General features: G+C 39.5%; 1 protein-coding gene across 1 annotated transcript in view; it reads right to left on the reverse strand.

The window, feature by feature from the left end:
* Positions 1 to 27,997, reverse strand: part of FMN2 (formin 2) — a 231,279-nt gene that overhangs the window by 143,995 nt on the left and 59,287 nt on the right. Inside the window, exons 5-6 of the mRNA XM_054021267.1 lie at positions 5,825 to 7,515; positions 4,580 to 4,724 (exon numbers count right to left, since the gene is read on the reverse strand). Of these exons, the coding sequence (XP_053877242.1) occupies positions 4,580 to 4,724; positions 5,825 to 7,515 (1,836 nt within the window). The remainder of the gene's footprint in view (positions 1 to 4,579; positions 4,725 to 5,824; positions 7,516 to 27,997) is intronic.

Here is a 27,997-nt window from a genome sequence, read left to right on the forward strand (position 1 = left end):
CTAGTGAACCCAAGCAGGAGCCATAATGATTACACATGCTCTTCCCTAGCATCATCTTGCCAAGGTCCCTATGCAAAAGATGAACAAAGTTATACACAGGCATTCAAAATCAGAAGGCTTAACCCTGGATGAAAAAGAAAGGTTTTTGATAGATTCCCTTGACTTCTGCCTGATCAAACACAGAATTGTTCTTATTTGGCATTGCAGTAGGATTCAAGGTCAGTCTGTGATCTAACTAACCACCCCTCTATTGAACAGGTTGTGTACTACCAACTGCCAGAGAGACCACTCAGAGTAGCAATTGTCCACAAACCACCCATGCACACAAGCAAACACGCACACAAAAGGATTTATGGCAGAAGGATCTTTCCAGTAAAATTTAAAAGCACAGCTAAGAAGTTTCACAGATTCTAAAACCAGAAGGAATCTTTATGATTATGTCATCTGAATTCCCACACAACATAGGACAAAGAATTCCTTATTATTTTAAAGATAGAAGTTTTAATACAAAACCAACATCTATTCAGAGACTACTCATAATTAAAAACAACCAAGGAAAGAGGAGCCTTGTGTCTCTTTATACCCTCTGTCTCCATAACAGGCTGAACATGAGAAGTGGTACAGGGCCTCCTCTCCTAGTATGAATTCCTCTCAACAACTCTGAGGTATGGGGTGGGGAGAAGGAGACAGACTCCAAGTGTAGGGATCCATAGAGGCAATTCCATAGAGTCTGGAATGCCAGAGAAACATGTGTAAAGATTATAGTTACTTTTCAAGCTGAACCAAAACAAATAAAATTAAATGTAGTGCTAAGAGCCCACTAAAATTATACCATAGCCCCTGCACGCCCTAGTCCTGGACCAGGACTCTATTGTGTTAGGTGCTGTACAAACAGTACAAAAATTGTCCCTGCCTCAAAGATCTTGCAATCGAAGTAATGAGATTGTCTGTGAGCATTAGTCACACAATATATAGCTCTCTCTCCTTTACAACAGCAACTGAAATTGGACATATGTAGACAAGAATCAGTGTCCAAAGTAAAGGATTGAGGGACGGGAACTCATCACAGATTAGCATCTCTCCTCCTTTTCTGCAGATACTCTGAAGATTGAGCTGGTTTTATAGTGACAGAAACTTTTTGTATTATTTAGGGGGTTGTATCTTAGGAGATTAGGCACCCAGGGTACAGAATGGATGTCTATAGTTACATTTTTGAAATTCAAATAAATGATAAAATAATAGCAGCAACATATAATATGCAGGATATAAAAGAACAATGTTTCATGGTAGGAAAATATAAATCCTGGGATGGATTCTCCTCTGTGAACAAGCTGCACTCAGATACACTGAAGAGAGGTGCTAGCCACAGTGCCCTGATCTTCCAACATCGGACCCCGGTAAAGGGAGGATTGGCATACTTGACTCTTGCTCCACCATATTCTTCCCTGGCCCCAGTCTGCCTCCTTCCCTGCCTCTTGTGCTGAGTACTGAAGATGGGTGGAGCAGACTACCCTGTCTCTGTCAACCTTCTGCTAGCAGAGAGTTATCCTGAACAAGTAAAATTCTCCATTTGCAGTTTGAAGCCAGTTGTGCTGTACTGACTAATGTGTGCTGCTTTGTGGAACAAAGAGGACATAAGCAGACTAAACTAACCCCATAACTATTACTTGTTTCTTTCATTTAAAACAAAAACAAAAACAAAAAACCCACAACCTTTCTATTAAATTATTTAATTTCCCTTTTCACACCACTTCATTTATTTATTCTGTTTATGTCGCACATGTGGACATGACCACATAGGACAATAGTGCATGGCAAGCCAAAGTCTGAATCTACAGTGCATTGGCTTGCCACACAGCAATGTCCCATGTGGACACTGCTACAGTGCACATAAAAGTTCCCTAGCATGAACTACAGAACTTATAGCGCACTGCAGCAGCACCCACAGGAGATATTACTGTGTGGCAAGCTGGTGTGCTGTAGATCCACTACCTGGCTTGCTACTATGCACTAAAGTTCTGTGTAGACAAGCCCGTATTCTTAGAGAAGTGTTGCTATTTCATTCACTAGCTGGAGATAAAAATCATTGTAAGGCTCAGCTCGTGTGAACTCATGTTCACTTTGAGCAACAAATACAATCATTCGATCACAGGAAAGAAAGGCAAACCCCATACAGTGAACAAAGTGACACATTTTTCTTCCCTTTTTTGTTAAAGAACTGCTGTAAAAGTCAAAAAAACCAAATGCAAAGGGAAAAAAAAAACACTGATACAGTCATAGAACATTCAAAGCTTATAAAAACTTATATAAATTAGATTTCTTATCACGTAAATTGTGCAGATGGACAGCACCGCCACTTTATTACACAGAAACATACTGTGTAGGAAACTGCAATCAAACTTTCAAGAAGATGCCAGAACATAAGAATTCTAAAGTTACTTTAAAGGATTTAAAGAAAAACAGAGCTTCCATTGTATATATATATATATATATATATAGCATTGTTAGGGAATTTTTCATAAATATTTGCCACTACTATGAACATTACTAGTTTGGTTCCTACAATGAATCAGGAGATGCCAAAAATGCCTACATATCATCCAGTCAGTATACACATGCAATGAAAGTGGAATGGTTTATAAAGAACCTTGAAAGACAAACCTTTATAAACTATCTATAAAACTAGGTACTGCATATAAATGAGGCAGATAAGACCATTTTTGCTGTACTTTTGTAGAAATTTTTATTTCAACAACATTTCAGCCACTGCACTTTTTTTCATTGTTCTGTTCTTCTGTGATTTTTGTTTGGGCAGGGAAAAAAATCTGAAATAATTGGCCATGTGCCTTACCAGTGTTTAAGTCAGTTGCACTAATGAAGTACTAACAGATTATGAATTTTTCCTCAAATAGTAATTGGCAAGGGGTATAAAGTAAAACTATGTTGAGGACAGGATAAGACCAACATATGCCCTAATACTATAAATTGTTCAGGCTACCTTCATTAGAACTGTGTGCAAATCACAGACTTAAATAGGCTGGCTGCACAGTGTCACTTGAGAAGGCTACTTTGCACCGGCTACTCAATGTAACAATCCAATTATACGGTCAGTTCTGCTGCTCCTCATCCCTGGATGCTGACACACAATTAGAAGATATTGCATGCTTGAATGGCTGGCCAAATGACAGACCAACTTTTTAAATGTTGTGTAGCACTAAAGGAACAATACCTAGTCAAATGTCTGTGTAAAGATTATCACTAAACATTGCCAAATCTATGGCACGGAGATATTGAAGAGGACTGTTATAAAAGGCAGTCTGGGTTTGGAAAAATCCTGTACTGTACTGCCATGTATATGGACACATGAGAACCATAACAACCATAGAGAAACCACCACCATACTTGCAAAACAATGACAAGTTTGAATGAGTGTTTCGACTGCTCATTCCAATTCTGAATAAGAGCATGTTTGTGTGTGTCATTCCTGTGTCAGTCTGATTATCATACAAGTAACAACAAAAAAGACTAATTGGAAGGTAATTTATTTTGAGCAACTAACTATTCAGAACTCTCTTTATGCTCATGTAGATTTAAAGCTGCAATAGCTTACGTATCAAGGTTTAACCTGCTTAGAAATCTTTACATTTATAATGATCCTGGTTTTTCCCAATTTACTGCAATCCTTTCCACTTCAAGAAGTTTTTTTGATCAATATATTTTTTCCATTTTGCTTTTTCATTTTTATTATGCATTCATGTGCATGTACTATATAAACAGACAGACAGACAGACAGACACACACACACACACTATAAGCTCAGTTACCATGCTTATTTTTATGGTAGAAGAAGCTAGATGGATAAAAACTTTCAAGCATTGATTTTCAGATAAGTCACTAAATTCTTACCAGCCTCACCCATTATATTCACTTTAAATACTTAACAAATTGTGCACTATATATTGTGCACACATACACATATTAATGTTAGATGCTATATATAGATAGATACATATACTTAAAATTTCACCTGTGTTGCTAGAATCGAATTTTTTTCTTAAGAAACTCACTATTTTAATGGAAATGAAGAACTACGCTTTTAGGAACATAACTTAGTTTAAACCTTGAAATCACTGAGTTTTTTGAAGTCCGAAATGTTAGTTCCATTAACTTTTATATTTGTATGTGTAATTCACAAGTGTGTAAGTAAACAAAAGCGGTCAACTGTACTCTGGAACAACCACAGCTATAATGTACAGTTTAATCATATTTGTTTCTGGCTATTATTTTAAGTTTGTTCTAGCCGCTTCCAGAGACCAGGCAAAGATTTTAAAAGCAATACATACAGAGACAGAGCTTCATTTGACTATAGAGGAAGTTAGTAAATGTAGCTAGCTTCTAAAATTATTACCCATACTTCCCTTTTATTTTTTTATATAATATAGAGTGTGTGTGTGTTTGTTTAAACAGCATGTAGAATAACATTTTGAAAAGAAAAAACATACATCACAGCTTCCTATTGCAGCCCAGGTATGCGTAGATAGATACCAACCCAAAAGCATGGGAAATGAAGAGTACTCACTTGTTTAGCCTTTGTCTTTGTGATGGTGTCTGAAATTGGTTTCTTCCTCTCTTTAACAGCTGTTTTGGAAAACAGTTCTTCAAACTCATGATAATCTATGGAAGGCTCTTCAATTTTTTCCCACACAAGCGAAGCATTAGAATCTCTAAAGTTAAGCAAAAGACCTATGTAGAGCAACGTCAGACTAAATATAGTCACAAATGGTGGAATGAAGAAAAATAATATTAAGTCAAGAGTAGCAGGAGTTTAATAGAATGTATTTTGGATCTAAAGTCCTTATTAATTATATAAGGAGTTTTCCCTTTTTCTACACCCCAATATGCTTCAAACTGCTTTATATTCACACGTGCCACACAGTTTGGGTTATCACTAGCTCAGTATATTAAAAAAAACTACCAGACCTGGAAATAAGCTTGGGCTGAGAAAAGATAAACCCACTATTAAGTGGCAAAAAGTATGAAGGTGGAGGAAGTGGTAGGCAGGGAGACAGAATATTACATTTCCCTACGAGTATGAAATCAGTATTTCCATAAACAATGGGCATTCCACAAAATAGAAAAATACATTAATGACAAATCTGACGTAAGCCAGAGCAGCATCAAGCAACGAGGGTTACAGGCAAGTGGACCTTTTACATCATAAGGTAGGAGACATGGGGAGTGAGTCTGTGCAGATCATGGATTCATTTGGAGGACCAAAAACTACCTGAGTTTGCAAGTTGCTTGAGATAGGACCTTGGTGCTGGTGGAAAGGGGAAAAGGGACAAGCGACTTACATTTGAGTCACAAAATGCCTGACATGTATCATCATATTGAGAGCTGAGGGTCCACAGGATCAGGCCCAAAGTTATCCAAAAAATGGTTCTTTAAAAAAATTCTCAAACAGCAAAATATACATCCCCCCCCCCTGCACTTACCTGTTCTAGATAAAAATGGGAAAAAATAGCACTTCTTACTAATATGCTCTCTGTAGTTCATAAGGACAGTATTGAACTATTACCTTTGTAAAATAGCTTTCATGGGTAATAAGCAGTTCAAGGTTAATTTTAACATACAAAATGCTAAAACGCAATTGGCATTTTATTTAAATGCCAGTTACAATTAAAATTGCAATTATACTGAAAATGTGTATGTTATAAAGAACCATTTACAAGACACTGAAGCACTTAGTTCATTTCACCCCATGTTACTGAAAAAGACTTGGAACAAAAACAAATTCTCCATCTCCACGTTATACATATTTTACCTTTTACTATGAAGCTGAATTCTTGTCCAATAAAGAGGCTTCATGGGTCGAGAAGGTTCTATTGCATGTTTCCTGCTCCCTTTATCCTGATTCATCCCCATTACAAATAAACCAACTGGTAATGGAGGAGGAAGAACCCCACAAACTTGTGGAAGGCCAAAAGTTGGCAGGAAGCCTCCCTGGGCTGGTGGTGGAAGAGCTGCCCCAGGTGGAGGTGGCGGCGGGGCAGGAGGTGGCATTCCCATGCCCGGTAAAGGCAGGGGAGGGGGTGGGACACCTGCACCAGGCAAAGGTGGGGGAGGGGGTGGCATCCCCATACCAGGAAGAGGTGGGGGAGGGGGCGGTACACCTATACCAGGAAGAGGTGAGGGTAGTACACCTACACCAGGCAAAGGCGGGGGAGGGGGTGGCATTCCTACACCAGGAAGAGGTGGGGGTGGAGGTGGTAGACATACACCAGGCAAAGGCGGGGGAGGGGGCGGCATTCCTACATCTACACCAGGCAAAGGTGGGGGAGGGGGTGGCATCCCCATACCAGGAAGAGGTGGGGGATGGGGCAGTATACCTACACCAGGCAAAGGTGGGGGCGGGGGTGGCATTCCCATACCAAGCAAAGGAGGTGGGCATGGGATACTAGCACCAGGCAAAGGAGGGAGTGGAGGAGGGGGAGGGATTCCCATACCAGGCAAAGGAGGGGCCGGAGGTATTCCGGCCCCAGGCAGAGGAGGGGCCGGAGGTATTCCGGCCCCAGGCAGAGGAGGGGCCGGAGGTATTCCGGCCCCAGGCAGAGGAGGGGCTGGAGGTAGGATTCCTGCACATGGAAGAAATGGGGGAGCGGGAGGCAGTGGCATCACTCCATCAGGCAAAGGTGGGGGTAGAGGAGGTGGCATAATTATTCCAGGCAATGAGGGGCCCAGGGATGGCATTGCTGTGCCAGCCAAAGGCAAGAAAGGTCCTGAACTAGGTAAAGGTGGTGGGGATGGGACACCTGCACCAGGCAAGCGTGATGTGAAAGAAGAGCCTCCTGCTCCAGGCAGGGGAATAGATAGTTCTGTGCCAGGCAGTGGGGGTGGGATGCTACAAGTGGGTTCAGAGGATACGGAAGGGAAACATTCACTGCAAGTCACACTCTCAGTACTTCGAGACTGATGGGGAGCTGGTGATACAGTCGCTTCTTCAAACAAAGAGGATAGATCCGTGTCAGGTCCTGGACGAGGTGGCTGTGATGTACTTTCTGTGGACTGGCTTTCATCCAGCTGCATTGAGGTTAATTTTGGTGACAGAATTAAAGATACTTCAGAACAATATGTGGGATCTAGTTCAAGAGTTGGCAATTGTTGAGATGGCCGTTCAATTTTATCTGCTTCCAGGTGGGGAGGAGTCTGTGGCAGTGTGTTGGCTGAAGGCTCTGAGTGTGTAAAACAATCTTCTACTGGTGAAGTCTGTACTGATTTTACTTGTAAAACAGTTTTGGGTAGGACATTCTCTTCATTTGTTTGAAGATCCACATTACCACGTTCCTCACAAACCGAGTGTCCACTCTGACTCTCTTGGTCTCTTAAAGGAATCTGTGCCTCTGTTGCTGGGAACTGTTTCTCCAGTTCTGCAATTTTGGTCCTCAGATCCTCAATGGTTTGCTCCAGCTGCTGAATTACATTAGCACGTTCCTCAGATTTCAACTCAAAATCACCCTTCAAAAAGAAAAGATAAGTCAACACATAGAAAGACGAGATAACGGTTATCAGCACACATGGGCAGTGAAGCTAAATAGGGATTAGCACCATCCAGAGCTAGAGAAAGCAATTTACTTCTACACTCAGTAAGAACGGAGACACCATATCCCCAGATACAACCTACTATGGAAATTAGTTTAGGCGCTCACACTATAATTAGTGATTATTATGACTTCATCAACATGCATGTTCTTTATATTGTGATGTTATTTTCCTGTCTATAGTACTGCTTTCCAAAAATGGACAAAGAACCACAGAGCAGTGGATTAAAAGTACTGCAACTCTCTTTTTGTAGTTAGATGTAAAATATTTAAATTTGCAAAAATTTTCACTAATGATTGAAAACATTTGAAGTATTTCTTTAGTTCACTGTTACTGTGCATGATAGACCGGGTGAACTACCGAATGTTACATTTGAATACATGCTAAACTAGCCAGGCCTTATTCACCCAAGAATGGATAAAAGAAAAGAATAGGCAACCAATTTTGAAAAGAATGCAATCATACTGGTTTTCATGGCCAAGTTATGATGGCAGAAAGTCCTGCATGTTGAGTACAGTAAGCTACACAGCATAGCATTTGAGCTAGAACCACCATAATTGGGAAGAAAAATGACAAGAAATAAGACCAAATTAAGAACTACTTCTCCCCAAGTTTAGAAAGCATCAAAACTGCCATGTTTAAGGGCATAAAACAACCATTAACAAAAGGGATTAGGGAGAAGTTTCCTTTATGAGAAGGTTATTCCCTACTTGCCAACTTTGAAGCTTCTTGCAGCTTCCTCTGAAGCATCTGGTACTGGCTGCTGTTGGAAATGGATTACTGGAGTATATGGATTATTCAATATACCAGTTCCTAAATAAATACCAGTAATGGAATGTGTTCTGTTTAAATGGAGATGTGCTTTATCAAAATGCATCACAAGGAAATAATATAGCCCAGTGATAGTGAATGGTAATGACTGGTGCTTTATCAGGACCATAATCCAAGGAACTAACCAGACAATAGATACATCAGAAATTCTGAAGTATTTTAATACAGATGTTCCCAGATAGAGATTTAAGGGAACAGGAATACTAAAGTTGAACTTTTTTTTTTCCACTGCTGTACTTCATTAAATGTTTAGGATTTTTTTTTAAATGGTATCCTCTTGACTGGGACAACAGATCAGCAACAGGGAGTTAGTAAGGTAGATTGTGTTTACAGTCTGTTTTATACACATTCAGGAGATGTGGGGTTTATTTTCCCATCCTCTGCTACAGATTTCTTTGGTGACCTTGGGCAAGTTACAACCTCTTTGTACCTTCTCTTTCCCTTCTGTAAAATGCTAAACCTCACAGGTGAAATTCGGGCTTCATCCATGAATGTTTGAGAGTTACTGGTCTCAGACAATGGTGAAGAGTACCATAGAAGCATCTGTAAATGAATGCCCAATACCTAACAGAGTAATAGCCTTTATTTGTCTTTCAGTCAGGAAGATTATGTTTATCATCTCATACTATGGCACAAGAAAATATTTAAAAAACAGTTTTCTTTGCTGTAAGCAAAGTTCTCACTACCAGTAATATATATTCATAGCTTACTAAAATCGTTTCCATGGAGTTGTTTTCTGAACACAACATTTCAGGCATGTATTTAAGTTGGGATTTCCCAGCTCTCCTAAAGCATTCACTAAAATGAAATAGTAACAAGTGACTAACTCAGATTGCTGTCTACTCGAATCAATTTACATCAAGTTACAATGCTCATTCTCATAGAAAGTCTGAAGAGTGATTTGGATCTAAAATTATGAATACTGGTAAACGGTTCTCCCTATCAGATTTTAATGTGTAGGTAACAAGTTAAAGCAGGGACTGGGTCGCCATATATTTGTCTAGAGGTGGGTTGAATCTGAGGGAGAGGAGACTGCTCAGCCAATAACTACATAGTGCTTTAAACAGTAACCTGGAAAGAAAGGCTAAAAGATAGCTTTGCTTATTGCTTCAGCTTCAGTTACAGGATATTCTGCTGGTACCTTTTTTTATTATGCATCCTATTAAAATTCAATCCATTTTATTAGCAACATTTTTGTTGAAAAACTTTATTATAATACAGTATAAAGGACAAACAGTTTGGATTAGAATGTGAAAGTATGATGAAAAGAATATTACAAAACTTCATCCATCCCCATTATTCTGGTGTACGTGCATTACTGTAAGAGATCAATTTCTCAAAAATAAACATAAAATATATACATAGTAGGACTATTTATACACACAAAATACCTATAAAAATTCAAACTTCAACTCTTAAGAATTCACTTGAGAAACATGACCATTAATTTTCTGCCATTGTAATATTCACTGGCTGCCACTTTTAACTTATTTTATGTTTAACTAATACATTTTTATTAAAGACATAGCCTTCCAATTTGTATCTAATGGAGAAATTTCATCCCTGCCACAAACCTATTTAAGTCAATGGAATTACACCAGAGTTTAATTTGATCCATTTTATTTGAAGCTAATGCTCTAAGAATATTTAATATGGCAATGATTAATCTCTTGGGGAAGAATAATCACCGTTAATATTAATTCAGGACACAGGGCTACTTCTAAGTGTGCAGTTTAACATGTTACCATATCCATGAACAAAAATATAGTCCTTGAAACTTAAAATTCCACTTGACCTGCAGGAACGCACTGGAACTCAATGTTACACAATGGAATTCATCCTGTGGGGCTGAAAATCTATTGCAAGAAAATTTTAAAGCTTCATGATCACATTTAAGAAAAAAAAAAAAAAGGTCATTGGGCAATTATGTGATGTGTTAAGCAATTACTCCAAGGGCAAACAAAAATGGGTAGCTCAATGGAGGTGATCTTCACATGAAGGTGAAGCAGCAATGCATTCCATCATATTTTAGTTTGTTTTAGCAGTCTTTTGAGATAGGAGGTTACACAATAAGGAAGGAGGGAGTGGATTTCTTGTCAAGTTCTTACTGTTCCAGTCTATCAGGGTCTCAGAGATACCTGAAAAAAAATTAACTGAGGCAAGATGTCCTAGCTTGAGACAAATCTTGGAAAATATTTGAGTCCAAAGAGACTTATACCAATTATATTTATTGGGGAAAACAGTATTTATATGCTCTGATTATATAGCATTTGAAATCATTTACTTTACACCCAAATGTTTTCCAAGATTTGTCTCAAGCTAGGACATCTTGCCTCAGTTAATTTTTTCAGGCATCTCTCATTTTTTCAGGAGATGAAAGGATTGTTTCAAGAAAAACAAGACAATGACCTTCCACATACAAACTGATTTAGTTTTTGAAACATCTCCTAGAATGTCCTTAAAAGATTAATTTAGTTTATAGAATCTAAAAATCTCATTAGGGGAAACTGGAATTCTTCCTGTGAGTTCAGCCAGAGAGAAAACATTGAATCATTCATATATCTTTCAATTTTGTAACATTCATACTAACAAAAAATTCCAAATGCTTAGGGATCATTTAAATATGGGGCACCTAAAGGGTGCCCTCAATTTGAAATGCCAATATATTTTGTCTGGTTACGATCATTGATCTCTTCCCTTCAGTTCTTTTGCTTTACGCTAAAAAAAATTCAGGATCTGCTCAGTACAACTAAAGTATAATTACATGAATTTCTATACCCAATAATTCATAGAAAGGTTAAATCAAACTACCTTTGCTTTTAGAACAGGCCATTTCTGTATGTTTGAAGTAAATAAAGACTTTTTTACCTTGCCCATTAAGATGACAGCCCAAAGCTCTTTTAACCCTCCTTCCCCCAGCAAAAAGACTCGAGTTCTTCCCTCATGCCTTGGGTTTGCCTTCCCTTGGCAAACAGTTCTGAATGAGACACTTTGAATTTAAACCAAGATTTGCGTAAGTCACAGCAAGCTTTTAATATCCCTCAGTGGGAAGAAAGATTAGAAGCATTGGTTGACGAAACTTAAAAATAGGTAACGTTCATGGAAACAGAAAAGGAAGAAATTTTTCTGCTGCACATGTAAACACAGACGAAAGTCACTTCCCAGGAACCTGAAAGGTTTGCCCAGGTAAAAGACTGATCATGAGAAAGGTCCACATTAAAGTCCAAAGGACAACTCCACAGCAGAAAACTGTGTGGCTTAAAAGATGTTTGAGGGACCTCTGTCTTGCTTAGACTTCTTACCCAGGACATGGGTACTTTGAGGTAGTCTTCTTTCTGTAAAGGAAGAAAGAAAGGTGGAAGCTTAAGCCTCACTTTATCCAGGAAAAATTGAGCATGTATGATTCAAGAACAGGGAAGAAGAAAAGTATGTTTGCACATTAATATACATTCCCTGAGATATAGAATTGGAGGGAGAGAAAATAATGTACCTTTAGCCTCTGAAAATAAACTACCATTCTTAAATCAAAGATAATCTGTAATATTTCAAGAATAAAGCCACATTACTTTCTACTTTGGGGAATTAACAGTTTCTAGTGTCAGAGACTAAAAGCCGCCAAGCTGCATTTGTCCACATCTGAGAATCTTCAGCAATTTGTTAGTTAGTGTTCCAGATGAAGTTGCCTCTTTGAGTGGGATCCATAATTAGACACTAAGCCTACATTTTTCATTTGGGATTTTATCCAAAACTTTATTATATTGATTCTACTAGGTTTTCAGAAAGAAGGCACTCTTTTTAACCATTCTGTCCACAGAATAATACATTTTTCCAGGCAAAACAGAAGACGGCCTTGCGGGTCTTGCTTATCTGTGACAGTACAGCACAGCGCAAGGTTACAATGCGTTTTAGGTCTTTCAGTTAGGAAAAATTGATAACTTCTTAGATCCCTAATGGTCCAAGGTTAACAAGTTTTAACATCTATTCTGATAGCCCTGCAGCCCAGCATAAAGAAAGGAGACATGGTATTTTAGGAGCGAAGTCTCCAGTGCTGCAGCTGGAGTTGTTGAATGCTATCAAATGAGATACACTACTACTGGGCATTTACTGGATTGTTTTCATGTTCAGAACACTTTACAAAATATTATCTAATTAATCCTCCTACTCGCCTTGTGACATATATATATATATATATATATATATATATATATATATATATATATATATATATATATATATATATATACACACACATACACACACTTATTTTACCAGTTGTAGACACTAAATTAGAAGCTGACTACTTTGCCCATGGCTTCAGGAAAAGTCACTGTCTGAAAACCTGATTCCCAGTCTTGCTCTAATTTCTAGATATCATCTTTCTTCTCCTCATATATTAGCATTCCACAGGTTTGGGAAGGGAGATACCCTGAGGAAATATAATATACTCTCCAGGCTTTGGTTATTCCTGGGAAAAACCGAGACTAGCACACAGGTAAGTGTTTTAATAACAGTGGAAGATTTACTCTGCTACTTCACTTGTTAGATCAATCAATCATTTAAAACTGAAATCCTCAAAAATAATTTTGGTTCTAATGTTGCTGACCGAATGAATTCCTTATAAAATTGTAATATAGTTTTTCTTTTGCGCTTTCTGGCTTTGAATCCTGTATTTTTAAATGTTTTCTGACAGCAGACATTTCATCAAAGACTTGTAATTGTAGGGCTCTCGCTCCAGTTCCCCATTATTTGTGTCGTGTTTAATTTTCCCTGGACTACAGGGAAATCTAGCAAGAACTAGAGGTCTATGTAGATAGATAGAACTAAAAGTGTTTTTTCTGGACTCTCTATATTATTTATCTGTACTGAAAGAGGGTGGGAATAAAAACAGGTACCATATACTATAGGAACTGAAAGGACCTATACAGGATACAGAAAGTATCCCTGCCCACTGTGTGTGAATCTTGTGAAGAAATTCAGTCATGCAATTCAAGGAGCTCTCAATAGAGTGACCTCTGCAGTTCCCAAATGTAACAAATGAAAACCTGACTTTCAAGGAGGTTTGCTGTACAGGGAATTGCTACTACATTCTTCTGTCTCAAACATGTTGAACAATCAGAATACACTCTCTTTTTTGGCCTGTTTCCCCCTAGCTTAGTAAGACAAGATATAATGGTGCTGTCTGATAGAAGCTGTATGTACAAGCACCAAAAGGTAGCCTTGCAAACTGAGAGAAGTTTTAATGTATTTATTCTCAGTGACATCTGACAAGTGCTATACCCTAAACAGTGATAGCAGACTAAGCCCCACACTGCCTGAATGCTCTATTCTATGTAGGTTCTTATCTCATGTTCATCACATTAGTATCTGAGCACCTTCCAGTGGTACATCAAGCAACAAGGTTAGCATGTCATGTTTTGTTCTCTCATCCTCTCCCAAGGGGGAGAACATTAGAATATTTAGTTGTGTTAGTATTTAGTTTCTAAATATAGCAACATAGATGTATTTGTTAGAGAAAGCAAGGTCAAAGAAATCCACCTGACCTTTGGAGCCGAAGGTGGTGAGGTTTGTGACCATCCTTAGCTTCTGAGGGAAGTAATTCCACAGTCTCAGGCTCGCCCCCACAATAAAAAGCTGTCTCTGGCACAGATGAGATTTACCTTTGTTCTTTACCACCAGAGAAGTGCTTTTGTTGACAAGTCTTCATCCCAGAGGGTCAGGCAATCTTTTGGCTATCTTAGGCCCAGGCCATTGAACACTTTGAAGATAAGAACTGAGAACTTGACTGTGGCTCAATATTCTAAGGGAAGCCAGTGTAAAGAGTGGAGAACAGGAGTGGGCTCATGTTGCCGAGGAGACGAGTTGCAGAGTTGGAGTTTTCTAAGCACAAGACGCTTCATGCCGAGACATATCACAATGCTATATTCCAGCTAAGTGGTAACAAAGGCATGAATAACTGAGGTCACGTGATCATCTACCAAGATGGGACAAAGTCTTTTCAGCCATCTCTGATTGGCTAAAAGCATTACTTGCAGATGTTCCCATGTGATTCAGCTTAGCATCAGTGAGGAATCCAATAGCACTCCTAAACTTCTAATTGTGAATGCATGTCTTCAACCAAAGGCAGAGCACTCAGTAGCTGCAAACTCTTCAAAATACTTTCCTCTGCTGACCAGCCTCACCTCTGTCTTGCCCAAGTTTAGAGTTAACCAGCTGTTCTTCACTCCATTTTTAGGATTTCTAACTGCTAAACAGATTTTAGGGAAGAATAAGACTCTGCTTCCAGACACTAATGTATTCTTTTAGGTCAGGGAAAGATTTTTGGCACAGTTGTGGAATCTATAAAGAAACTCAGAAAGATGGAATCCCACAAAATGGGGAGAATGGGGGGTTAAATTAACTTTTCTATCTTTACAAGAAATCCCAAGGCCCTTAAGCCAGGTCTATACCTAAAACGTTGGTCATCCTAGCTACATTGCACTGGGCTGTGAAAAATGTCACACCCTGTGTGATATAGTTAGGTTGACCTGATCCTTGATGTAGACACAACTAGGTCAACGGAAGAATTCTTCCATTCACCTAACTACCTACAGCAATGGAAAAACCCCTTCCGTCATTGTACTAAGCATCTATACTACGGTACAACTGTGCTGCTGTAGCGCTTGTAGTGCGACATACCCCTAGTAGAGTGCAGTAGGAATGAAATGTCCTTTTAGGATTTTTCCTAACTCTGCTACAATCAAGAACCTCAAATGAATTTGTTTTAAACCCCAGACACCTTAGATAAATCAGTTGTCTCCTCACCACTTTAAGCATCCTGGAGACAGCACACCAGCCAAGCATTATTACCTTCCACTGATATGGTACTTCTTTGCAAGATAGCACAAGGAATGTTTTTTGCAACATCAGTGAACAGGAATGGTCACTGTTGCCAGCTTAGATGCTCTACTAGTGACCAAAGAGGAGGCTGCCACAATAGGGCTAGAAAAGCTTAAGTCTTCTAGCTTATGAAGCAACAATACCATGCTTACCTCTGCCAACACTTTGTAAATGTGTGGTAGTCCTGCCTCTTAATGGAGCAGATGGGTTGAGGATGAAGGACTTCTTAAAAGGTCAGTTGATGTGGCCTGTTGGTTTTCTTTCCTGCTTGATATGAGGTGACCATTTCACTCAGTGATTTATATAAGTCATCTCCTTTCTTTGCTTCTTTTATGTAACTTTGTCCTATGTAGGTAGGCATGTAGGTTGAGTTTTTAGGTTAGGGAAGTCCAGAAATTTTGGCTAAGCTTTTATCATAAGAACATTAGAACATATCCACCCTGACTAAACCTCATCTGCCCTAGGACTGGAAATATAGCAGAGTTTGACCTGCCATGGACACTAACATTTTGGAACACTTGACAAAAGAGATGACCCTCCACAAGTTGGGCTACATACAAATAGTCTCTTTTGCCAGTTTTTGGTTCTATTTTAAGCAGCCCCCTTCTGAAGATGTTGGCCTACCTAAAATAGAACCAAAGACCAGCCAAAGAGACTCTGTAGCCCAGTTTGCAGAGGGTTATCCCCTTTGTAAGTATTAAGAATAATACAGGCATGTGTCTTGCATTGCTTTTAATATATGGTCTTACTATCCACAGATTAATTTATTTTCTGTTAGGAATGATTTTCCTAGCCATTAATGCCTGGAGCCTCCTTATTCTAAACTGGGCATGTTGAGGCAGCCTACATGTGGGGAGTCCACAACCACCCTTTAATTTCTCTTCCTGAAGCTCCAGCATTGAGTTGCAGAAGAAATTGTTCAGGCGCTTGAAGGGTTGACTTTCCCTCACTTTGGGAAACTGTCCAGAGTTTGTGACATTCAGACACCAGAGTCAAGGACTCTCTAGAAAGCTCAGGAGGATAAGCAATTTCTGGTCTTCAGGGATGCTGCTGAGACCACAGAATCATAGGAGGTCCCCAAAAGCTGCCATTGTCTTAAGCGCGTTATCAGCAGGCTCAGGCAGGACAGCTTTAGTCACTGAGGGACACTCCACCAGTTTGGTGGCCTGGAAAGGTCAGATGGGAAGATACTTGGGGCATAACATGCTAGAAAATTCTTATGCATCAGGAGTAGGCATTTACAGTAATGTTATCTTCCCTTATTGGAGGGGTTTGGTACTCTATCACACCCCTGAAGTGTGAGCCTGATATTATGAAAAAACCCAGACAAAGGTTGGTGGAGCAGAATTGGTTCCCTGATTCCAATGTCTCTGCAAATTTGTCCATCACCAAACCTGAGGCTGAGTTGATGTTAGGTATCTCTAACAACTCCAAGAAGAGGATGAGGTTGGAGGCAATATTAGAAGTGAAAATAGAGGCCTCCATATGTCTTGCATCATTGAGCATGAGGTCACTCAAAGAAAATGAGCCTTATTTAGGTCTCCATGGAGATCAAAATCTTTTTGGTGTGAGGGTCTGAAAGAGCCTTACTTGCCATTTTAAAGGGAAAGGTAAATAATCAAAGGTAGAAGTTAGTTATATTATTCAATATACAGCTACATGCAAGGTAGGGCCTACCGGTTTTTTTAGGCTTTGTTTTTATAACAATGTGCATATTCAAAAGGTTACTGTCAAGCTAATTTAAATGAAAATACTTTCCATACAAGTTCTCTTATCTTACAATGAAGAGCTTAAATTATTAAAATGAAAAGACCATTTAAGTGTATTTTATATTAAACTATTTACCTTGCTTACGTTTTGCAATTCTAATCTGGGACAATACAAACAAGCTAGAATTTAACTATAAACAAATGAAACCAACTAGTCAGTCTTACTTTTCGGTTCTCACCCTGTAGCACAATGTATAGGTTGAAAACATGCCAAAGGGATGGACATGGATAAATTAAATACCATTTCCCAATGGACTTTTCCCAGTAAGTCAATGGAATAATTTGTATTGGTCTTAACATTTAGTGAAACACTTATTTTTACAAAGAAAATGGCTAGGCAGAAATCATGAGAATCTTCAACAAAGTAAATGAAGTTACTCCTATGGAAGACTGATACAGGCGAGAGAAGAATCAGGCACCTCACTTCTGGGCCAAATTTGGTTCTAGGCTGTCCTGTATACTAGGTGAGAGTAACAGCCAGACTCAGAGATCAGTTCAGGTTGTCCTGCCAGAGAAATGTGCTCAGAAGAATTTTCTTTTGGGGAAAAAGCATTCTTTGAAGAGCATTTTATGGAACTTTTTGTTAAAACATGAATATTTTTACCTTAGAATTTATTGGTACCTCAAATTAGGTGTATGCAATTGCTAAAACAGAAAACTTATTTTTTATGATTCAGCCTCAAAACCAATAGATTGCTTTTGTAAAGCTAATCATAGCTGTAACTGAACACAGAGGACTTAGTATAGATCACTATGTTAAAACATTTTTTAAATGGCAGTGGTGAACATATACTAGCTCCTTTCATTTCCATTCATCTTTCCAACAAGTGAAAAGGTCCACATTTAAATCAGCAGTTTAACAGTTTCTCTTTGGGGAGCTCTTACTGGTTTTCTTCTTCATTAAAAAAAATAGTTTTAGAGATACAATTTGAAAAATATTGCATTCACTTGTTAATAATGATAATGATTAATACATGTTGCAATAGACAGGAATGTACAGACTATGTAGAGCTGAGCAAAACTTGGAATTTCCATCCCACAGGAAATTCCAAGATTTTGAAATTTGTTTTATGTTCTAAATTGGAACAAAAAAAAGTAACCGTTGTGTTTCTCACAAATTATTCCAAAATATTTCATTTGGGGGGGCAATCACAATGAGCACATATGCCCTATGGGACAAACTGACGAAGGGGCAGAGCCCCTATCCTGCACCCTCCCCACATCCACACTTCTTGCACTTCTTCACCCACTGTCCACTGCGTGCACACACTCCAACTCACTGCTCAAATCCCCCATACTTATTAGCTCTGCACCAAAAAAAAGTTACAAGAAACTGAAAATGTTATGAGCAGCTCATTGCAGGGGGTTGGAGGAGGGGGGGGAATAACTGTGCATCAGCACGCCCTTGACCAAATTACATTTAAACTTCCATATTATATTATAAAAAATATAAAAGTTGAAATAAGTCATTTCAAAGCAAGAAAGTCAAAACAAAATCAAGTCAAAATGAAACGTTTCAACATTATTGAAACAAAATGCTTAAGATATTTTCAAAACAAAAATTCATCAAACTAGATACTTTCCTGCTGTATGTTTTGATTTTGTAGATTTGGCATTTTCTGCTTGAAAAAACAAAAAAACGAAAACTCTTGCATCAGAAAATTTTCAACCAACCCTAATGTAGAGTGAATTCATTCATTGTTTAGGAGACAAGCTCTTCAAACAGCAAAAATTATATTTTGAATCCTATTGGCATGGACCTAATTATATGATGCATTCCTAACTCTCCCTCAGCAGGGCAGCATTGCCATTCCTTCTACCTTCCTAAAATCTTCCTTGTGCTATACAATGGCAAGAGGGGAAAAGCCATGAGAGAGAAATCAGCAATCCCAAAAATTTTGGGAAACAAAACTCACTTTTCTCCAACCCTGCCCTGCCTCCCCTATTGAGAAGCGACTCAATCACTCAGTTGATCTGCTGCAGTTTTTTAAGCATTTGTCTGTCAAAAAAAAAAAAAAAAAAAAAAAAAAAAGAAGTCTTTTTTGAAAGTGAAATTTTTCATTTTTTGTTTCCCACTCCTTAAAAAAAAGGAAAGTGGCCAAATGGAAAAAGAGAAGGAAAGATCGGGGGGCGGGGGGGAGGAAGAAAAAGTGAATCCACTATTTGTACTCTAATTATCTCTATTAATTGGCCAGTAAATGGTGCTAGACAGGGGCGTCAGGTTTGTATAATTTTTGGTGGTGCCCAGAGCAGGTCCAAGTCCTGCTCCCTCCCCACACCTGCCTAAGGCTCTGGGAGGGAGTTTGGGTGCTGGGTGCAGACTCTGGGCTGGGGGTTGTGGTGCAGGAGGGGGTGAGGGCTCTGGGAGGGAGTTTGGGTGCAGGCTCTGGGCTGGGGCAGGGGGTTGGGGTGTGGGAGAGGGTGAGAGGGGTGGCGCTTACCTTGGGTGGCTCCCAAAAGCGACCCGCACACCCCTCTGGCAGAGGCTCCTAGGTGGGGGTCTCCATGCACCGCTGCCCACAGGCACCGCCCCAACAGCTCCCAGTGGCCGCAGTTCCCACTGTGGAGTCGTTGCTCAGGGCAGGGGCAGCGCGTGGAGACATCCCCCCTTCAGGGCTGCAGGGACATGCCGGCCACTTCCGGGAGTAGTGCAGAGCGAGGGTGGGCAACAAGGCAGAGCTTTCAAGAGGTTTAAAGTCTTTGGACTTTTTATTTTCAGGACTTAGTTTATTCTTAAACTTTGAGAAATGTTCCAATTCCCATTTAGGTCTTAGTCAGATTACACACACTAGATGCTGGGTTGTTTTTTCCCCCCAAGGCTATAGTGCTAACCCAGGCACTATTGTCTGAATCAGATAAATATATATTTATTCGCATTGAGAAGTACCTTGAGAGTTCTGCTGTGAAACACCTGCAAATTCTCTGCACTCCCCATGATAAGATACATAATTGCCATCTAGTGGCTGAAAAGGGACACTTCAGGATGCTGTCCCCCTTACTTCTGACTTGTGTTTGTGTTGCTTGTTTTTATTTTTAATTTAAGGCCCCTTAAAAATCCTGGCATTAGCAAAAACTAATAGATCAATTGCAAAATTCAGGTAATGACAACATGGGAGAAGAAGTAATCTCTCATCTACTGCTGTTTTCCAATCCCTCTCTCCCCATGTAAATTTTCTTGGGGAATCAGCTTGTGGAAGTAAAAGATTCTAAAGGGGCATCTTTACCTTATTCTTCTCTTACAAATATAAAAGACAAGCTTGATCCATTTGCCTTATTGACTTGCAAAACATGAAATATTTGCAAGGATTTCTCAAGAAACTTTATAAACTATACAGAAAATGAGACTAAAACCTGAAGAGTGGACGCTAGTGCTAATTAAGGAAAATATATAGTTACATCTGAAATTGGAAATTACTGTGAAAATAAGAGCAAGAGTTTTGCAGAGTATCTAAAAATAAAGACCCAATTAGATATATTCTATAACATCCTGAGATTATACTTTAGGAAAGTTAGATGCATCTTTACAGACAGAACTTCAGTGATGGACATAAACTGAACATCCAGCCAGAGCACCGTAAGGCCCTCACTAGATATTAATGCAGGTAGTTGCCATCTGCAAGGAGGCTACCTGCCTTGCTATGAAGCTGCTGCTGTTGCCAGGCTAAGTGAGGCCTTTGGATTTCAATCATTCCTGTGAATCTTTCAGTAGCGGCTGTTGTTGGGTCTGTGTAATCCACCGAGTCACATTGAGCGCTTCTTTCCTTTCTGTCCATTTTTGACTAAGCAGGGGGGTTGTTATTAAATCTAAAAAGAAAGCTGTATACCCAGGTATAAATACTCACACTCACTCAGCCCCAGGGTTGAGTAGGCCAACTTTGACAATGTATTTGAGCTAAAGTTAGAGTGTAAACGTCTGTATTTTTTTAAAACTTGGCTTTATTCAGTTAAAGAGGAAGGCAAAAAGATTTATAAAAAAAAACCCACTGAAGTTACATACTCTCACTCAGCACAGTAAGGAGCAATTGGAGGTAATCATTTCCAGGTTGGGATTGATGTACATTGGCATGGTGCTGTGGAGAAGCCTGAATTGCTATTGGGCTGCCTGTGGCACAGCTGTAGATCTGCTGTTTTAGTTTCCAGGGTTCTTTAATTCATACATAAACATCATAAGCATGGGAAGTAGGGGTGTGGAGGGGGTGCTGCAGCACCCCCAGGTTTTGTGCCCAGCATCCCAGCTGCCAGCCCCATGCCTGTGGCTCTGCACCCACCCCTAGCTATGACCCCAGCCTCCGTTGCCTTATCCCTGTCCATGTCCCCACTCCCGGAGCCATGGTCCTGTGCCCGGCCCCAGCTCTAGGGGGCGGTGCAGGGCACAGACCGGGCTAAGAGGGTTGCAGATCAGCATCCCTACTCCAAAAACTGTTCCAGCGCCACTGATAAACACTATTTTTGGGAAAGTAAAATCCTTTCAGTCTCCGAATGCCAAATCTAGTTCCATTTGTTGAGGATACAGAAGAGGTACTTGCTCTGAAAGACCTCATCCGTAAGGCTGTTACAACTGTTAGATCAGCAATGGAATATTTTCTTTCCAAAACAGACAGCCTGTCTCACTCCATCCTTAGTCCAGTACCAGACAATTAAATCTAGGTGACGACTCTGAGCATAGCTTTTATACCTTGCTTTCAGGTGAATATTCTGCAATCTACACAGTAGTAATCATGCTTTCTGAGGGGACAAACTGTCCCAATAGCTATGCTGGTGGTTTCTGCACACTTCCCTCCCCACTTACCAGAGGGATCCATGCAAGGAGTGAAAAGAGTAGGAACCTCTTGGTGCCTCCTGGTTGAGCAGCTGAATGAGGAACATGATTAGAAGCCAAGCAAGCGGCCTAAAAAGAGCCACTAGTTACACTTTGCTTTCCCACTTCAGCCTCCCTGATTGGTAGAGTTTCTGCCGTGAGCACAAGAATCTGGTAAACCCTTCTACACATGCACGCACGCACACACCTCTCCTCCAGTCTCTGCTGGACTCTCCAGCTGCTAACCCACTCACCAACAGCACATCACCGGTCTCATGAGGGACAATCATACAGGGGCAGCTCTGGGAGCATCCGTTGGGTTTATTTTCCTCACCATCTTTGTTTCTGGTCACATGCAGCTGGAACTGTTTCCCTCTCCAGAGAGATCTTCCATCAGCCTCAGGGGCTGATCCACAGGTAGGGAACCACTGATAACCCATCCTCAAGCAAGCTGTTCGATCCAAGAACTACCCTTCCCTGAATTTCAAGGGACTGTTTGGCCAGACTAAAGCATATGTTTCTTGTCACAAAGCTATTTGGGTATGAACTTATAGTGCTAAAGGAATCCCTTGCCATTTACAATGACTGTTTTGTGGATCACTTCTTCAAACACAGTGATGACATGCTAACCTTTCAAGATGTCAGAAGTTTTTTTTTTTTTTAAAGTCTCAAGATCTGAAGCTTCTGTTTGCCACAATGCTACAACTCCTAACTTTTTTTTCTTAGTAGCTTGTTGCTACCAAAGGTTTGTGCAAAGTATTACAAACAGGACTCCTCATCTGAGCCAGGAAGACTGTGCATCATCAGTGCACTATATTGTTGGGAGATGCTCCATGAATCAGATTTATAATCTTTTAAAGTAGAAAAAGTTTACTGCATGGGGCAAAATGCGTCAGATAATGTGAGATCATCATAGCTATATTTGTATTAATATTGCTGGAAAATGCATCAATAGATCATGAAATACAAATCTGTCTTCAATATTTGAGAACTGCCAAAATTATTTTATAGTTTAGCTAATAGTACTTGGGAAAGTACACTATGTCCCAAAAAGACCTATAATTTTGGTTGAGGGATTATTTGTTAGTTGGGATAGAGATGGACCAAATGAGTCAATAACAGAGTCAGAAATTCTAGGGCACATGAAATTCAAAAGTTCCCAATGACCATGTATTTACTCGTGAAGGCAGTTTAAATACTTAATGCAAAGTTATCCCACCTCCTGAAATAGGATTACTTAGGATAAATCATCTTCAGCAAAATGATTAATTCCATTTGGGTGGTCACCTTTAAATAAAAATGCCCTGTACCATAATATTACATGTATGTAATATTCTAGATAAGCTCTCAACTTGTGTCTAATGGAGAATTATCAAAATATTTAGAAAGTAGAGAGTTAAGTTTTTTAGACTATAAAGACCTGAAATGGTGGTGGGGAGGGTTGGGGAATTAAGTGTCAAATATCTAACTGTCTTTAAGGTATGGGTTGACCCATTGTAGAGCAAAAACAGGTTTATATGTAATAGTGTTGCAATTATAAGACACCTTCCTTTCTGCTACAACTCTCTTGTTCTTGGCCACAGCACAAGACTTTGGAAACATTAACTGAGGTCGTGGGGCAGGGTATTTAGAGGGGTAAGAGTCAGTGGCAGAATAGTTTGGAAAAATGTGAGTGGTCTACACTTTTCTACCGAAATGAAAGTCACATGACATCTGCCTGTTTGCCCATCCCCCATCAATTCTGCCCTGTGATTTGCTCCCTCCAACCTCCCAATCAATTCTGTCCCCCATCTGTTCTCTTGACCCAAGCCTCATTCTTCTCCTTCTACAGCTCCTGGGGCTCTTCATCCCCTCTCTCCCAAGCCCCAGAGGAGTGGGGAGCTGCAATGCAGTTCCCTCTCTCCCATCCCATGCCAGGGGTTGCAAAGGGGAGGCAGAGATCCCACTGTTCACAGGAGGGGAGCAAGCAGAGCAACTATGAGCTGCTGCATTCTTTTTGCTCCGTCTCCCTGGCTCCCCTAAGAATGGTGTCTGCTCCTGAGGGGAGGAAATAAAGAGCTCTGCCTCTTTCCCACAGCAGCTCCACTTGGCTGCTCTAGCCCAGGAGGCAGGGAAATGGCGAGAGCAGTTCAATCAGAAGTTTCTCCCAGGCAAAACTGAAATACATGCTTGTCTGCAACCTAGCTCAAGTTGTAGAAATGTTCTTTGCCAAGTCTGTGACCCCTTTTGACCAGATACACTTCATGCACTGGGAGCAGTGCCACTGAGAGGAAAGAAGTGGCCAGAGGGGAAGAAGCGTGGTGCCTGGACAGAAGTTATTTTGCCATCTCTGGATTTAGCCCTGGGGTTGGAGTTCCTGAAGTAGAATGCTCTGAAACTCTCCTCTTCCCTCATGAATATAAAATCTTATACCTCCTAGTGGCAAAGTGTGGTGGAAAAAATTGGGTAGAGATTATAGTATAAAAATTGCTCTCTTTATCCAGACTGGGGAGAGTTTGTAGACAGATCTTCATGGAAACAGAAAGAGCAAAGGGCTCTGAAAATGTGTAGGGACTAAACCTTGAACAGGCAGGGAAGTGGACCAAATGACCTACAAAGGCTTTTCCATATCTACCTGTCACAAATCCTTCACATGTTTCCTAAATGGTTTTAGTTGAGGCGCATCCTGCTTCTTTTAAAGATCTTAGTCATCTACTAGCCATTATTTTATTTTAAATTGCCAGTATTATGCCGTAATTATACCAGTTAGTCTATGTACTCATATCAGACATAGATATCCTAGAGCATAATCAGCTAAGTACTGCTTTTGCCAGAAAAATAGTCTATAAGAAGTCTTAGTTTCACACTGTTAACAAATAAAGAAGCCTTGATGTGAAATTGACAAGTTAGAGGGGGAAAGAAAAATCTACTACTTAGCTGACTTTAGGCTGGGGACATAACCAGTACAAGAAAAAGATCCCGGATGGGAACACTCTTCATTGTATCTCCATATAAGTTCCTTAGAATGAATATGGCTTTATATGAAGGGTGGGATCCCTTCTAGAAGAATTTATCTGGATACAAGGGTGATCAGGGGGGAAAAAAGAGGGGCTCCCATTTTCCTCCTTCCTTGATAGTAAACAAAAGGAAAATACTATTAAAGTATGTTCCACTGTTTAGAATAGTTAGTGACTTTACAGAAAGTTTGGAAACTTTGCTGACAAATTTAGGAAAGTAAAATGAAAGCTGATATTTGACCTATACACATATACTCTACTCCAACTTTCAAAATAAGCCACAATGGAGAACAGAAGAGCTTGATGGAATCTATAAGAACTTACTTTTCACACAAGCATCTGGATGATCCTACCCAGTGAAGTCTTTATCTATGCTACTTCCAGAAGAGGAAGCTACTATGTGACAGAGAGTCGTGGAAGATGGAAGAAGTCACCATTACTGTCAGCAGAAGTTACTGCTGACTGATGGAGACCAAGAGCTCCAAAAACTTACTAAATCAAATTTAATAAAAAATATGTTTGAATAACAAAAGGATCCTGTGTTGAGATTTTCAAAGCCAGTTAGTGGATTTCATCACATAACTCATTAAACTTCAAAGGCAGTTGTGTGGATAAATGCTGTAGTCAGCTTTGAAAGTCTCAGACCCAGTAAACATTACATTAAAGGCCTGATCACATGGCCCTTTTGCAATCAATGAGAATTTAGACAGTGAGGGAACATGGGATCAAGCCACAGTCCAAAAAGATACAGAAGGTAAAACCTTAATTACCACACTTGCTAAAATTAAACTAAAATTATTGTATTTAATAATGAGCAGAGACAATATAAGGAAATGTGACATAAGGGAGACATTTCATTATTCAGATACATACATGTTTCTATGTAAAACTCAAATCTTGAAATGTTGGGAATATGGGAGTAGGGTAAATCAGAAAGAAAGAATGACCAAATTGGACCTGAATTTTCAGTTATATGACATGTTTTAAAGAATATAAAAATGTACTACTCCACACTGAAAGAAATCCATTTTTATACTTCAGTTGAACACTCATTCAAAGATCTCAAATTTATTAGGCTCTATTATCCAGTCTTCAATTTTAGGAAGGTGGGGTTGTTCTATTCATACTACAGCAGTTTTCTGACCATCAGTACTTAATTAGCCAGTTTCTTTTATATTTATTTCTGAACAGAAAAGTAAGGGAGATGTTTGAAGTCACATTCCAAAAGCTACAGAATACCACATTTTCCACAGTAAATGTAACAATCCACCATGATTTTTTATTGTTTTCAACAATTCCTAATGGTCTAATTGCAGTTAACTGGTTCTTTACTTTTCTATTAGTTACAAAACACAAGCACATCTCCATTAAACTTGAATTCTTTGGTATAGTAATAAGTTCCTTAGTGCTTTTTGTTGTGCTTCATTTTAATAACAAGTGGATCAAGTGCTAGGATAACTAAAATAAGGGATGAGTAAATTTTCCAACAGAGTGCCAGGTTTTGGACTTTTGGGGGAAAGGGGGGTTAAATGTTTATTGAAAAACAGATTCAGCTGTAGGTACAACTCAATACAGTCTATAATTGGAATAATTTTCTAATGATTTATTGGGATTGAGAACAATAATTGCCTTTCAGAAGATGTGGGGAAAATAATCTATTAAAATGTGCATGACTTGAAGAAAGAATAAAGGTTACGTGAGACTAAGATGCTTTACCACCATTCTACCCTGTAGTTGCATTACAACTCATGGCTTCTATTATTAAAATCTTAATTATGGAAAGTGAACAACATTTAAATAGATACATTCTAGTGTTTCATCATTTAGTTGTTTCTTCAGGTATACCAATATTCTTCATAAATATCCTTCCTTATCAAAATATACAGATTAATTTTTAGCAGAGTCGGTTGAACCTAATAATAAAAAAACAAAAACAACAAAAAAGAACAAAACAAACCCGAAACTTTGCCCATTTCCTGTTCCAAATCAGTTTTCTTCCTCACCAATCCTCCAAAAGATTCATGCTCTTTTCTTCATGACTCGCCAAATAGCATAATTTAGTCACTCATTATTTGGACAGGTCTGCAACCTTTGATCTTGGAGTTTTCACTCAAATGGGTTGGCATCTTTGGGAAGTCAGTATTTAATATTCCTCATTTTCACCCTGTCACAGGGCGACTGGTCCCTATAAGAGGAGTAAGGTCCTGTGCACCTGTCACTGATTACCTGCTCCCCAACTGGGCTTAAGGGAAAGCAACTGGGCCTTATAAATGGAGAGAGAGCCGATGGGGAGTGACTACCCAGGGCTGACACTCAAGTCAGGGAGGAAAAGAAAGAGAGGAGAGCTGCTGTTGTTGAAAAAAAGCTCAAGAAGGAAGTAGCTTGAGGAGTGGTCTGAAATTTCCTGCAGTATTCTGACCAAACCTTAATGAATTAAGTTTAAGTATCTTAGGAGTGTTTTGTATTAAAAATGCAAATGTTTATGTATTATTTTGGGACTGTATGTAACATCTCCAGCAGGCAGACATGACCAGTGTAATCCCTTGGAAGTGTTATGGGCTTCAAAAGATTACTTAAAGCAATGTGCCACCCAAGAATGGACTTTTGGAATAAAAGTTAAGTGGATTTCCCAGGCAAAGAATTCAGCCTTTTGAAGCTTTGCCCTGAGGGGACCTTTGTCTGCTGATAACCTGTTACATGAGGACAAGATCAGAGGCCCAAACTGTATAAAGGAGTGACTCTCAGATTCATTTCATGGGTGTGCTTGTTCTGAGCCAAGGCAGTTATGAATGTGCAACCACAGAAAAATTCCTTGATGGTGTTTGAAGGACTGTTCACCTGCCAGAGCCCTTGAAATTAGGAGTGGTCTCTGGTAAACTTATTAGCATACCTGTAGGCTGTTTTAATAGGTTCTCTCTAATGTTTTCACCTTAAGAATAAATATGTTTGCATGGAACAGGGAGTGTGGTAACTTAACTGTGAGAAATTATGCTGGTAATAGCTTCTGAAGATAAAGCAAAGCAGGCTTGCTTAAGCAGTCTGACTTGCCCGGGAACTCAGAGTGTTGGCAGGGAGTTATAAAGCCTGGAAAAATCCAGGTCAGAAGGGAGAGACATGTGTCTCTCTGT

Source organism: Malaclemys terrapin, chromosome 3 (assembly GCF_027887155.1).
Source record: "Malaclemys terrapin pileata isolate rMalTer1 chromosome 3, rMalTer1.hap1, whole genome shotgun sequence".
NCBI lineage: Eukaryota > Metazoa > Chordata > Testudines > Emydidae > Malaclemys > Malaclemys terrapin.